The sequence below is a fragment of the Anopheles aquasalis genome, chromosome 3, assembly GCF_943734665.1.
Source record: "Anopheles aquasalis chromosome 3, idAnoAquaMG_Q_19, whole genome shotgun sequence".
Classification (NCBI taxonomy): Eukaryota; Metazoa; Arthropoda; class Insecta; order Diptera; family Culicidae; genus Anopheles; species Anopheles aquasalis.
Window position 1 is genome coordinate 5,595,001 of NC_064878.1, and position 12,500 is coordinate 5,607,500.

Sequence of the window (12,500 nt, forward strand, 5' to 3'; positions counted from 1 at the left end):
CCTTCCTCCGACAGGGTGGTTACCTGCTTACACCACCCCAGTGCCACCCCGCCTTGTGTCTCCACCTCTCGGTCTCGGTGGTTTGCTTATCGGTCGACAGCAGCAGCTCCGTCCCCGCGCTGCCTTCTACGTTCGGCGATGGAGCGAGCGAGATAGAGAACGACGGCTCCACCTTGCGCTGGTGAGTGCTGCTGCCCCCCCTCACAAAGCACTCATCAGCGAGAGTGCCTTCGATCGAACGCGGTCCCACAGGCGCGCGACGACACGACGAATGAGTTGCCGCCGGCGAGTGTGTGCCGTTGACCTTGATAAAAAGCAACCAACGCACCCCTTCCCTTTCCACTCACCAGGGTTGGCATGGAGTAGCTGGGGCAGTCGCGGGCACGCTGACGCATGGCGGACACCTTTTCCCGCGTAAACTCGCACGTCTCGAGGTGCGCCTGCAGTACGCTGGCCAGCAGCCGGGGCTGATCGTCGAGTTCGCTCGCCAGCGCCCGCTGGTTCCCCCGGTTTTGCGTGCTCTGCTGCATCGCCGCCAGGATGCGCGCCTTCTCGCGCTTCGGTACGCGTCCGAATCTGACGGCTGGAAAGGGAGAGAAGAGAAGAAGAAGAAGAAGATGGTTAGCGCCGGTGGTCAAATTTGAATTTCCGATCTACATTCTCTCTGATAGCTTGTAGTGGGGAGTTTGATGTGATTCGCGGTGTTTATCGTCCGACGTTGTGGCGGCCCCGGAGAAGAGAATCGCTGTCAAAAACTGCGCATAGGTTACTATGTTTGAATATTTTTTCGTTGCAGAAGGTCGTGCGCGCGATGCACATTCGCGTCAGCCTACTCGGAGAGCGCCGCATGCGCCGGCGCTCCCCCTTGGATTTGATCCACTTTGTTTCCTGCATCGCGTTTTCCCCACAGATACACTTCCGATTCTGCTGTATCCGGTCTGCTTAAAGGTTATTGCCGTGTCGCCCCCAAAGCAGCGCAACTGTTGTGCTGAACGACCGTGACATCCACCCGGTGCGCCAATATCGTCGTGACAGACTTCTTCCTTCCAAAAAACGGAGAAGAAAAAAAAAGGCAACTGGTGACCGACCACCAGCGAGACATTGGAACAACCCTCAAAGCAGCGCAGCGGCAGCTACAGTCTCAAGGTAGGCGGCGCTGTGGCGAAGGTTAACGATGAACACGTTACGGTTCAGCTGGTTCGATCGGACAACACCGCCGGGGCCAGGCCTTACCCCGGTAGTAATAAGCGTCAGGGTTGCAAATCATGAGCATTTGCGTCCGGACCAAGCCAGGGGGGGTTGGTTGGTTGAATGCGCGCTTTATGACCGTGAAACGCACTGCCTGCTGCTACTGCAGAAGTGTTGAGGAAGAGGCATTGAACGGCCGCATACAACGCCGATTCGAACACATAAAACATGGCCGTGCATTATGCGCTCTCGAGGGTCAAAACAACATGTGCACGGTGGGAGGAACTGCTTCCGCAAATACCAAAAGCGTTGGCCTCCCTAGTCGGTGTCACACAGTGTAGGTGACCCCAATAGAGTGTGTTTTGGAAATTTGCCTTTTTCCGGCCTCCGGCGCGCACATGACCGAGGGATTGGGGTCTCCTCTGATTTGAATGTCGGTCGATCGGTGACCGGGACCGGGCGCGAGCCACTCTCACTTTCCACGAGGCGCTCGCGCTCCGGTCGTGTCAACCTACTTCTCAGACGGTGGAGGAAGAGGGGAGGGGAGGGGATGGAGGGGGGGGATTGTATTCTCATGCCACCCATTTGAGGCACACAGTTGGCCTGGCACAGACTTTCGCCAGACTCCAGAGCGGTGTGGTTGGTCTCGATCAGATGATGATGATCGAGCAAGCGGCTCTCGTTGGCCTACATATAGAGGGGTGGGGGCTTGGTGTGTCGCGGTTTGTTGTGCTGGAGAAGTGAGGGGAAGGGGGAGGACCACGATCACAGGACCGGATCGCTGAACCGGAGCCGCAGACGACGGCGTGACATGCAAACGAGGCGCAGAGAATGCAACCCTTCCTCTTTCTTTGGGGGCAGTTGAATGACCCCCTCACACTACTCAGGCGGGTTGTGGGGGAACCTTTCTCCAATTCACACGCACCCAAACATGGCCCCTTCTCCTGTTCGTCGTGACCAACTCTTTCTCACTCAACTGTCCAGTGGGGCACCATATTTTCGTGGTTTATTTTTAGTTTTTAACCAATTTTTGACAAGTTTCTTAACCGCTCCTAATCCGTTTTGCCTCTTTCATTTGTGTTTCTTCGTGTGTTTTAGATTTTTTTACTCGTTTACCAGCTTTCATTGTTCGTTTTCCTAATGTTACAGATTCCAAAATGTTATTTTAAATGTAAAAATATTTCTTTCACACTTTTCCCTCACAAAGTTCTCCTCTTTTGGGCGGCAAAATTTCGAAATAGAAAGAAAAGAAAGCCCCCCCAAATTCCCGGGGTCATACCGACGAGGCAGAGAAAGAGAAAATGATCCCTCCTCCCTTCCTACCCCCGCCGGGTGGGTTCACTTTCTGTTTTCATCCATTTAAACCCGTCTGCGCCGCGTGCGATTGTCTCGTCTCCCCTTTGACCCAGACAATGGGTTCGTTTCGTGGCTGCCCACATCACAGCGCGCACAACTTTCTTCCAAATGTAAAAGAAAGAAAAAACAATCGCTATTGGCTCGCAGAAGCGACACATTGGGGGGGGGGCAGCTGCTGCTGGTACACTGAGGCGAAAGAGGATCGTGGCGTTGGCGCTGCAACAACAACTACATGCCGCCGCCCCGTAAGTAGGTGAAAATCGTGTTCCATTCCGCACACGCCGACCACGACTGACTGGCGTGGGGAGAGAGAGCGAGAAAATGAAAAGTGAAATGAACCCTCCTCGATCTCAACCCCCTTTGCCCAAGAAACAATGGCACCAATCGCATCGCGGGCGTACGCCATCGTCGCGCGCTTGGTTGATCGTGGCTAAAAAGGAAATGATCGTTGACTGTTTGTTGAGCCAAAGGAGCCAGCGACTAATAAGAAACCGAGTGAGAGAGACAGAGACAGTGAGAAAAGGGGTGTTGTATGATCGATCTACCATCATATGCCCGATCTCTTTCACTCTTGGAGGATCGCGATCGCGGTTTATCACGAATCCGATCAGTGCGAGAGCGCACCATGTGGTCGTGGTGGCCGTGGCCATGGCAGTGCAGCAGCACCAGCAGCCGGCGCACCAGAAGAAAGCAGAAAAGAGAAATAATAAAAAGGAAAAGTGTGTTACTTTCCACAATTTCTTCGAGGCTCTCGTGTACCTCTCCTTGGGCTGCAGAGTGATCACGAGGTAGGGTGTACACACCAAGCTGCGCTGCTTGCTGCACAAGCGAGCTGCTCGGTCGGTGTGAAAAGTGAAAACCCTCGGAGGCGGCGGCCGTTCTGGTCACTTGGAAAATGCGCGAGCGCCCGTGCCGCCTCTTGTCATGGAAATACATGTGTGCCATTTTCATTCGGCCAGTCCCCCCCCCCCCCCCCCCCCTGTAAGCGACTGTAAGCGAAAAACAAAAACCCCTCAAAGTCGATCATCAACCTTTTGTAGCAGATGGGCAGAACCGATGGGAGAGGAAAAGGGTGTGAGATTGGCCTCTCATTTTCCATGTTCCATGCGATATGTTGCGGCGGTTGGTGACCGGTGCCCTTGACCCCGAATGAGAGCGCGCCCTGGCGATGGATGAGTTCCGCCCGCCGGCCGTTTTGCTTGCTTTTGGGAGGAGAGAGAGCTTTCTCTTTGGAGAAACCGCACCGGCAAAGCGAAAGGCACAGTACCACCCCCCTCCCCCAGCCCTGTTCAACCCCTTCTCCTTCTCTCTCTTACTACCAGCGATGCGCGGCTGCGGCTTTCTCTCTGCACCGCCAAGCAAATCAACAAAAAAAAAAACACACACCTCCCCAAAGTTCGTGAGGTTACTACCGTGACAAAGTCATGGTCTCCACCCCGGGCCACAACCGGCATACAACGACGACGCCATTTTGTGCCTTTTCAAAGGTCATTTCCTTTGACACGACCACACGGATCGCTCTCTCGCTTTAGCTCGCTGTAGAGCTTAGAGAGAAGAGAAAGCAGCATAATCAGATCAGAGACAGCAGCATCGCCGGGTGGATCACAATCTCGTTGTTCCTCGTATTGTACCGGTGGTGGGTGGAGACCGGCAATCCACAGCCACACAGACACATCGGAATCGCGGGAGGGAGTATCGAACGAATCAAGGTCAAAGATCAGCGAGCGAGCGCGCGCGTTCTGGGGACACCTACGTGCATTGTGGTAGGAGACGACTCCCTTCAGGATGCCCTTCAGGATTGGTAACTCTTCCGTCATTCCTCCGGTCCACTGGTGACTCCCCGTTTGACCTCTGTATCTTCGGCGATTATTGACGACTGAACGGGGCGGTTTCTTTGTATTGTTTTCTGGATGAGGTGTCTCGTTACTTCAATTCTTTTCCCCCTTTTTAAGGGATCACGCGCGCGCGGTGGTTTATCACAAAACACAACACCGCCAAACGCACACAGAAAACACACAATCACAGTAGTAGTTTGCTTCCAATTTTTGTTTTCTTCCACCACTGCTGCTGCTACACGGTTACCTACTGCTGCTTGAACCGTTTTCCGTTGCCACTCTGTCTGTTATCAGCTTTCATATTTGCTTCAGACTGCGACTGCTTATACACCGCACATACACGCCAGCAGCGAAGGCCCAAGAGACTGAAGAACAACTTTCTTTTGCTTCGATCGACCACTCGCACGCACGCACGCACGGACTCACAATGTTTGATATCAAACAATTTTACTAAAAGAATGGAGAAAGAAAAGCACAACACAGATCTGATAAGCATCCAGAGCTGCTGGGGTTGGAGGGGGGCAGGCAGCAAGAACTTAATAGAGAACCGCTCCCGTCAACCGCTGAATGCTGTGTGTGACGCACGTTCGCTCCTTTCCTTTGCGGCAGATCAACGACCACACACCATAAACGCACACACGCGCGGGGCCGAAGCACAAGGATAATGATAAGAGCGAACCAGCAGCAGCACCAGGCGGGCCGAGTGCCGCGCGCGTGGGTGGCTATTTGCCTGAAGTATTGTGCGCGCCGCCGTTGAATCACCTTTTTTTTTTCTACGCGAGTGGTGCCTGCGAAATACGTGGTGTGCGTCACACTTCTGTAAAACCACCTCGTTTTTTTTTTTGCTGTTACTGCGTTCGGAAAACACTCAAATCGAAGAAGAGGCGACAACGAACGGAACGACGAGAGAACACATCGGTCGCGACTTCATCGTGAGTCAATGTCAGGGGCAATCCCACACACCACACCGAGGGATCTGCGATCGAAGTGCGAGCTTCGGAAGGCTCTCTTCTGTTCCGATAGCAGCAGCACCACCACGACGACGGTCAGGCCAGGCCAGAACAACAGCAACAACAGCACCGAAGAGCGTGTGACCTCGAACTTGTCCGATAGACTACTTCTTTTTGCTCTTCTTCCTCGTTCTCTGGAAGGGGGGGGACATTTATCACTCTCCGGACACTAGAGGTCTAGAGAGGGAGCGAGATGCGAGATGAAGATGTTCAATGAAATTACAACAAACGTCGCGCACAGGCGCGTTCTTCTCGATCGATCTCGCTCATCTCTCTGTTGCTCTCTCTCTCTGTCACTCGGTGTTCTGGGCATTCGAAGTCATTGGCAGGATAATGGGACCCGCTCTTACTGACCCCCCCAGAGAGAGAGAGAGAGAGAGAGACTGCCGGCCAACTCATCGTCAGTAATAATACTGGCTCACTGGCTGCTTTATTGCTTCATCAGCAGCACCACCTGCAGCAGCGTATCCTTGGCATTGGCCGTCTTTTCTCGCTCACATACACTCAGAGCACTAACGGCACTAGAAGGTGCACAGCACACAAGGATATGAATGACCTTCGCCTTGTCAACGATTCTCTCTCTCTCTCTCGCGCTCTCTAGAGCACACCCCTCCAGGGCGACTGTTGTGGGGAATTGGTGACCTCCAGGATGACCAGCAACCCACACAACACTGGCACAGCTAATTCCACTGAAACCACCTGTAGACCCCCATTTTCTCCCCTCAACTGCTTCGAGGGCTTTATCACTCGTACACTCCCCTAGAGTAGCAGCACGCACTCGAAAGGGTGGATAAGATGTGCACCCAATCGCACCCAAAACAGCACACACCACATTTTCCGGCACTTTTCCGCTCGGACTCCGGGGCTCCGGAAACGACCAGCAGAGGAAAAAACGCGAACGAAAACCAACCTTGGATTTGTATGTTTTTTTTCTTCAATTTTTTCTACTAAACTACCACACACGCGATATCACACAACTCCTCTTTGGGGGCACGCACGCACGCACGACGTGCTATAGACGACGACGACGACGACGACTGTGTCTCTCTGGTGGTAACACGCGCGCTTGGGCTGGCACAGCACAGCAGACACAGGCGGCCCCTTCTCGGCGGTTCAACGTTTCATTGCTCAGTGGCGGCGGCACGAAACGGCAAACAGTGCGAACCAACCAACCGACGGACCGCTAGAGCGCCAACAACGCGAAAGAGAGACGGCCGCGAACGAGAGGAAACGGCGCAACAAACCCCCCTTCAAATGGTGGGGGGGGGGGGAGAGCTGATGATGATCGGGGGGGGGGGGGGGTTGCGTTGCGGTAGATTCAAGTTCAAGCTGCGTGGCCACTCTCGCGTGTGAGTGACTCCCGTCGAGTGAGCGCGCGGCACATTCAACCGGGAAGAGGTTTTATCAATGTCAGCGCGCGGTGTGGCTCCTCGCGACCTGACCTCCCCCCCCCCCAACCCCTCGGCAAGGGAGGAAAAAGGGTGCTAATTTGTTTATCGACCCCCCCCCCCCCCCTCCGCGGCGTGTTCAATAATTAGAGTTATCACAGACCGAGATGACTGCTACTGACTTCATCTCATATTCCATAGAGTCAGCAACCGAGCGCGTGCGATGCTGCTGGAGCGACTCTCTCTCTCTCGCGGGCAGTTCCACTCATCACTCAGCAGCAGCAGCAGTAGCAGCAGGCCTTGGGGCTCATCTTCCTCCCGTTACTAAGCAGCAGCACATAGCGCGCGTGCGAGTGAGGCGCATGGGGGAGCCAGCAGCAGCAGCAAGAGAGGAGAGGTTGGCCTTGAACTTATCCCCAGAAACGTTCGCACACCCACGGGAAAAAGGGGGGTGGCGGCTGGGCGGGTGGTGGTGAGGAGTGTGTGATGAGCGCGCAGAAGCAGGTCTCACATACAGAGCTCTATATACAATGCCCCAAACGTCAACGACACCACACGAGGAGGAGGATGATCAAGAGGAGGAGAAGGCGAAGGAAGATGATGATGAGTGCGCGACCGCGCGCCGATGGGGCTTTTGCCCTTTTTCCTTTGTATGGAAGTGGGTGAGGAGGTCGTGGGGGAGGGGGGGGGGTGTAGAATTTATTTTTACACCCACCTATACGTGGTGTCCCTGACCCCTGCGGGAGGGCGGGCGGCAACAGAAGAAGCACCAAGAACCAAGAACACACTTCTCCCTCTCGCCGGAATGTGGTTTAGTTTTCCACGAGTTTCCCCCATTTCCCTATGCGCTCCCGGTGCTGGTGCTGGTGCCATGGCAAGGACAAAGTAGTTCTGACTTCAACTACCAAGCACCACGCTAAGCTCTCTCTTCCGCTCTCTCTTCCGCTCTCTCTCTCTCCTTGTCTTCTAGTGAAGGACTCGACACAACTCGAGGCAAATCCATGGCCATGGCCACGACAAAATTAAATTGAAAATTGATTTTCCTTCGCTTCTCTCTCTCTCTCTCCCTCTCGTGTTTCCCCCGTTCAGGCATTTCCTTTAGGAGTGTGTGCGTGCTGTGCTGCTGGTGGCCAGGGACCAGGGTGCAGCTCAAAATAAAACACTCAAGACACACGTTCAATTCTGGAATCCAGGGCTATTTCCAGGTTACATCGCACCACCCCGGGTGACCTTCAAATCAATCCATTCCACCACACCACCACCAGCAATCGATGATGATGATGATGATGATGATGATGATTGGCTAACAACGAATGGTATGCGGCAGAGAGAGCTTGGCTTGGTGGAAGAATTGGAATGTCCTCGCGTCACATACACCCTCTCTCTCAAGGACGTCCAGTAGATCCCGGATGATTGCTCCGTTCGTGTGGCGCAATAACTCTCCTGAGTAGCACCACACAAGTGGTGGTGGCGACGTGGTAACGGGGACTCTCGGACTGTGACTGTTACACCTTCCATTACCTTCAACGAGTGCCGGTGGTGCCGCGAAGGGGGGAATGTTTGCGCATGTGGAAATGAGTAAAAAAGTAAACAATTTCCGTGAAACGCCATATTCTCGCCACCACAGCGGGAAATGGAAAATTCGCGGAAAAAGAGCATTCGCGATACAGTTGCTCGCTGGTGTGGTTCTGAGCGAGAGCGAGAGAGACAGAGTTTATCCGAGGAACGTGGCACGTGGATAGGGTGGTCGTGTCCTTGACTTCTGATAACCTTGATTCAACCCCGTGCGCTTTAGAATGCCCCGCTTGTCTCTTTCATCTCTCTCATTCTGTTCGTGGGTAATATCTATCGGAAATCCAGCTAAATGTTAAGTGAAATTGTTTAATTTCTCGATTGAAATTACTCCAACGGACATTAGAATCTATACTAGTACTGAAGCATTTAATTGTGATGATTTATGTGATCCATTCTGACGATATCCAAGCAATGTGCTATCCATTTAATTAACTTTTCTTACGTAAATATTTCCATTTCTATTAAAATTTTATGAAAAATCTCGCAAAAAGGCTGACGAGGGTGGCACATACCACCCTGTGTGCTCGAATTGATGACTGCTCGAAAGCACCACCCCCGGAAAGCTTTCGCTCGCTACTCGAACTGCTCGAATTGGCGGCCATCATGGCGTTTCTCTCCCTCTCGCTCACTCGTTCGTTAGTTACTACTCCATTAATACTCCGCAGTCCGGACCACTAATTCAATGGGGAAGGGGGGCGAGGGTGTTGTAATACTAGAGAACGGAAACCACAGCGAGTTCTAGAGTTCATTGACACAGTGACACGGATGCACACGGGAGGAAACGATGAAATTGATGTAAGGGAGTAGCAGCAACAGCAAGCGAAGGCTCGATGCTAATCGTTCTTTGATTACCACTAACAGCACTCCCGTGTTTGCCGTTCTGGATGTCAAATGAAGCAGGAACTCCAATCAAATCACACTATTTACTTCCATTTGTCACCCATTAGTGGGGGGGCCACATTAAACGAATGTTGACCTAATGACAGCAAACAACACAACACATTGTATGGTCTCAGCCACTCGCTGCTGCTGTTGCTGCTGCTGGTGGTTGATTCGTCAACTGGAAACCCCCGTTGCGCCCAGTAACCGGACGAACTCACCACGAGTTCGTTGACCGCACGCACCGCACGCGTAAGGGTTCGTCATGGGTTGGCCCACTTTTGCATGTAGCGCCTCCACCCAGTTCTCCTCCACCATCACCAGACAGGGGGAGGAAGGATGTTGGTCTCTGCAACACTGATACCTCTTCTCTTCCTCCGCTAATAATGAATGAGATATTCAACGGAGCTACGCCGACGATCGTGATCGAGTGCAGGAGGAGGGGGAGTTTGGACTTTCATTTTCATCGTCTGCCGTCGCTTGGTCAGCAGAGCTTGCGCTGGTGCTGGTTAGCGTGCGCACTGTGGGGGGGATCGACACTTTCACCCTGGGTTTGGGGTGGTAGTGCGATGCTGCTGCTGTTGCTGCTGCTGCTGGGGGATAGAGTGTAGTTTCACTTTCTGTCGAGCAAAGAGACAGAGAGCGAACCAATTGTGAACCAGCGGGCCACATCCAAGGTGGTGGTGCTGCTTGTTGGTAGTCAGGAAATGGAGTAAAGAGACAGAGGGAGCGTGCATATGGTGCCTGGAGTAGCCGGAGGTGAAAGTTGGTTAGCGACCTAACCCGGAACAGACACCGGAGGGCGGCTTCTTGCTGTTCACTCTGCCATGAAGGCAGTTCGCACTTTCGCACTCAACAACCACAACTGCAGTGCGTGCGTACGTGTGCATGCGATGCACACGAAAGTGAAATCATGGAACACACTTCCCAGTCAAACGGCGTGCGATCGAGTGCCTCGGGAGATTTTACATAACTCCTCCCCACACCACACACCACCACACTGTGATATGTGTGTGCAAAATGGAGACGCACGGTCGGACCATTGATCCATTTTTGGATCTCGTGTGACTAATGATCTCGTGTGTATTAATTTATTTCAAAACAAATATTTTTCCAAATGTTTTCATGCTCCCACCACAAGCGCAAAGGAGATCGTGGAGCAAGTGTTGAATTAGGTCACAAGCACGGGACCCCTGTCCGTCGTGGAGTGGCGTCTCCTTGATCTCAAACCCTTTTCCTAGAAGCGACAGAGCGACAGTTAACGAGCAGGCAACAGCAGCAGCAGCAGCTGACTCAAAGCAGAATCTCATCGTCGTTACTTCCTCCTCTGCGCTCTAATGAGAGCTCGCCTTTTTTATGTGCAGCAACGCGCCTGTCGTGGCGACGGCGGCAACGGTCGCACATACAGTTGCCCAACCATATTAAGAGACGGTGGCCATCACCCCCAAGCTGGGAGGGAAATCGAGAGGGGAGAGGGAGCAAAGGGGTGTGCGCGCAATGCAACCTAAATTCGTCGTGCTTCCCATCCATCGCACACCACACGACGACGAAATGAGCTCAACCAAGCCAACCAAAGCAGGCGGTAGACAGTGAGGCAACCATCATCATCATCATCACCGTGATCATGAGCAGCAGCACGACAGAGCACGAACGAGAACGAACAGTGGAAAGAGTGAGCGAGAGCGAGAGCAAAACCTTCAAAACCGAAACACCGCGTTCGTCGCCTGCTCGGTTGTTGCTGTCACCGGCACGGCACGGCACGGCACGGCACGACCTGGACCTAGCTAGAGAGCATTCGCTCTCGCTCACTCTCGCGAGCCGGCGGCATGAATTGTAAAAGCAAGTGAACGACCGTACATGACCGACATAGAAGTCAACGAACCCGCGTGCTCTGCTCGCGAGCCTAGCGGCCCCGGGACAGCAGCAGGCAGCAGAGCGCACACGGTCGAGGGCCATTTCATTTGGGGTATCCCCACCTCACCACGGTGTTTGCCGTTCCCATAAACTCGCTCAGCGAGAGTAGAGAGAGAGAGAGCCAAAACGCCAGCAGGTAACGATGAGAGAGAGCCGCGGCTGCTAGGATCGTTTTCTGCGAAACATGAATTTTGCGCTCGCTACCGCCACCGAGGTTCATTTTGCTTGAACAGATGAACACACCAGCCCAGACTCAAGAGTGGTGGGTGGGGTGGTGGGAGGTTGGTTGTTGTGCATTAGATGGATTCGTTGCGTACCTTGGTGTGCGCGGGAATAAGGAATCAAAAATGGGGATCGCGTGTGATCGCCAGAGCAGAGCTAGAGAGCGCCGAGACGTGCAGCAGCAGTCTGCTGTGGTCCACTACACCATCACTACTGCTGCTACTACTACTACCTTCCCCAGCGCGCTGTGCACCCCGAATAATATAAATAGAAAACGAAAGTTTTGCGGGAGCAACTGAGCCGCGGCTGGCGCTGAATGCAAAATGGAGATCGCACGCGGATGGAGATTCAATGAGGAGTGTGGTGTTATCCCAGAGGAATAGGAGGAGACCAGAGCGATCCACACTAGAGAGGGGTGTGTAATTTGCAACCAATTACTACCAAAGGTTACGCAGTAAAATGGTGACATGGGCGACCTGGTTTTATGAGCCTTCAGGACACCAAAAACCACTTATCCTTGAGCTTCCCTCTCTCCGATAGAAGAAAGTACTCTCTCCTCATCTTCCTCTGGATGCTTGCTACTACCACTGCTCCTACTGCTGCGCTACTGCTTCCAAAAAATCTGTTACGAAACATGGATGAGTGCGAAGAAGCACCCCAACCCCTCCCATGGATTGCTCTGTTCCCGAAAGAGACAGATACGCGAGGGGGGAGAGAGGAGTGTGCAATGGGACTACTACCATCCTCTCCTTCCTCATCAGCTCACCCACAAAGAGGCCGAGAAAGTGAAACTTCAAACTTTGCCTAATTCCGTCACAATCACACAGCCGCCCTTCTCGCTCACGCACACGGCGCCTCTGCCTGCGACTCTGGCTCTCCTCGACCCAGTAAAAATGTGGTTGAACCGAGGAGGCAGCATGAAAAAAAAAACAGGGCCCCATCACACAAGACAAGACACGCACGTACGCACGCTGACACAATGGCGATCAACGGACGGCCAACCGACGGCCATCATCATCGAGTAGAGGTGAATGCACTCCGGATTTGGAACGGAGGTCGTTCGTCGCACCCTCTCCCCCAACAACCACCAACCCTCTGCAACATAGCGCCGTTGGTAGAAGGAGCAAAGCGAT

At 53.3% G+C, this 12,500-nt stretch overlaps 1 protein-coding gene across 2 annotated transcripts in view; it reads right to left on the reverse strand.

Annotated features, from left to right (window-relative positions):
• LOC126576394 (ecdysone-induced protein 75B, isoforms C/D) overlaps positions 1-12,500 on the reverse strand; it is an 87,555-nt gene that overhangs the window by 9,027 nt on the left and 66,028 nt on the right. The window contains exons 1-3 of one of the 2 annotated variants that reach the window (XM_050237653.1): positions 6,300-6,491; positions 4,298-4,829; positions 348-583 (exon numbers count right to left, since the gene is read on the reverse strand). In XM_050237653.1, the coding sequence (XP_050093610.1) occupies positions 348-583; positions 4,298-4,361 (300 nt within the window). In that variant the 5' untranslated portion in view covers positions 4,362-4,829; positions 6,300-6,491. Of the gene's footprint in view, positions 1-347; positions 584-4,297; positions 4,830-6,299; positions 6,492-12,500 lie in introns of those variants that run through there. The other variant, XM_050237652.1, reaches the window with a different exon arrangement.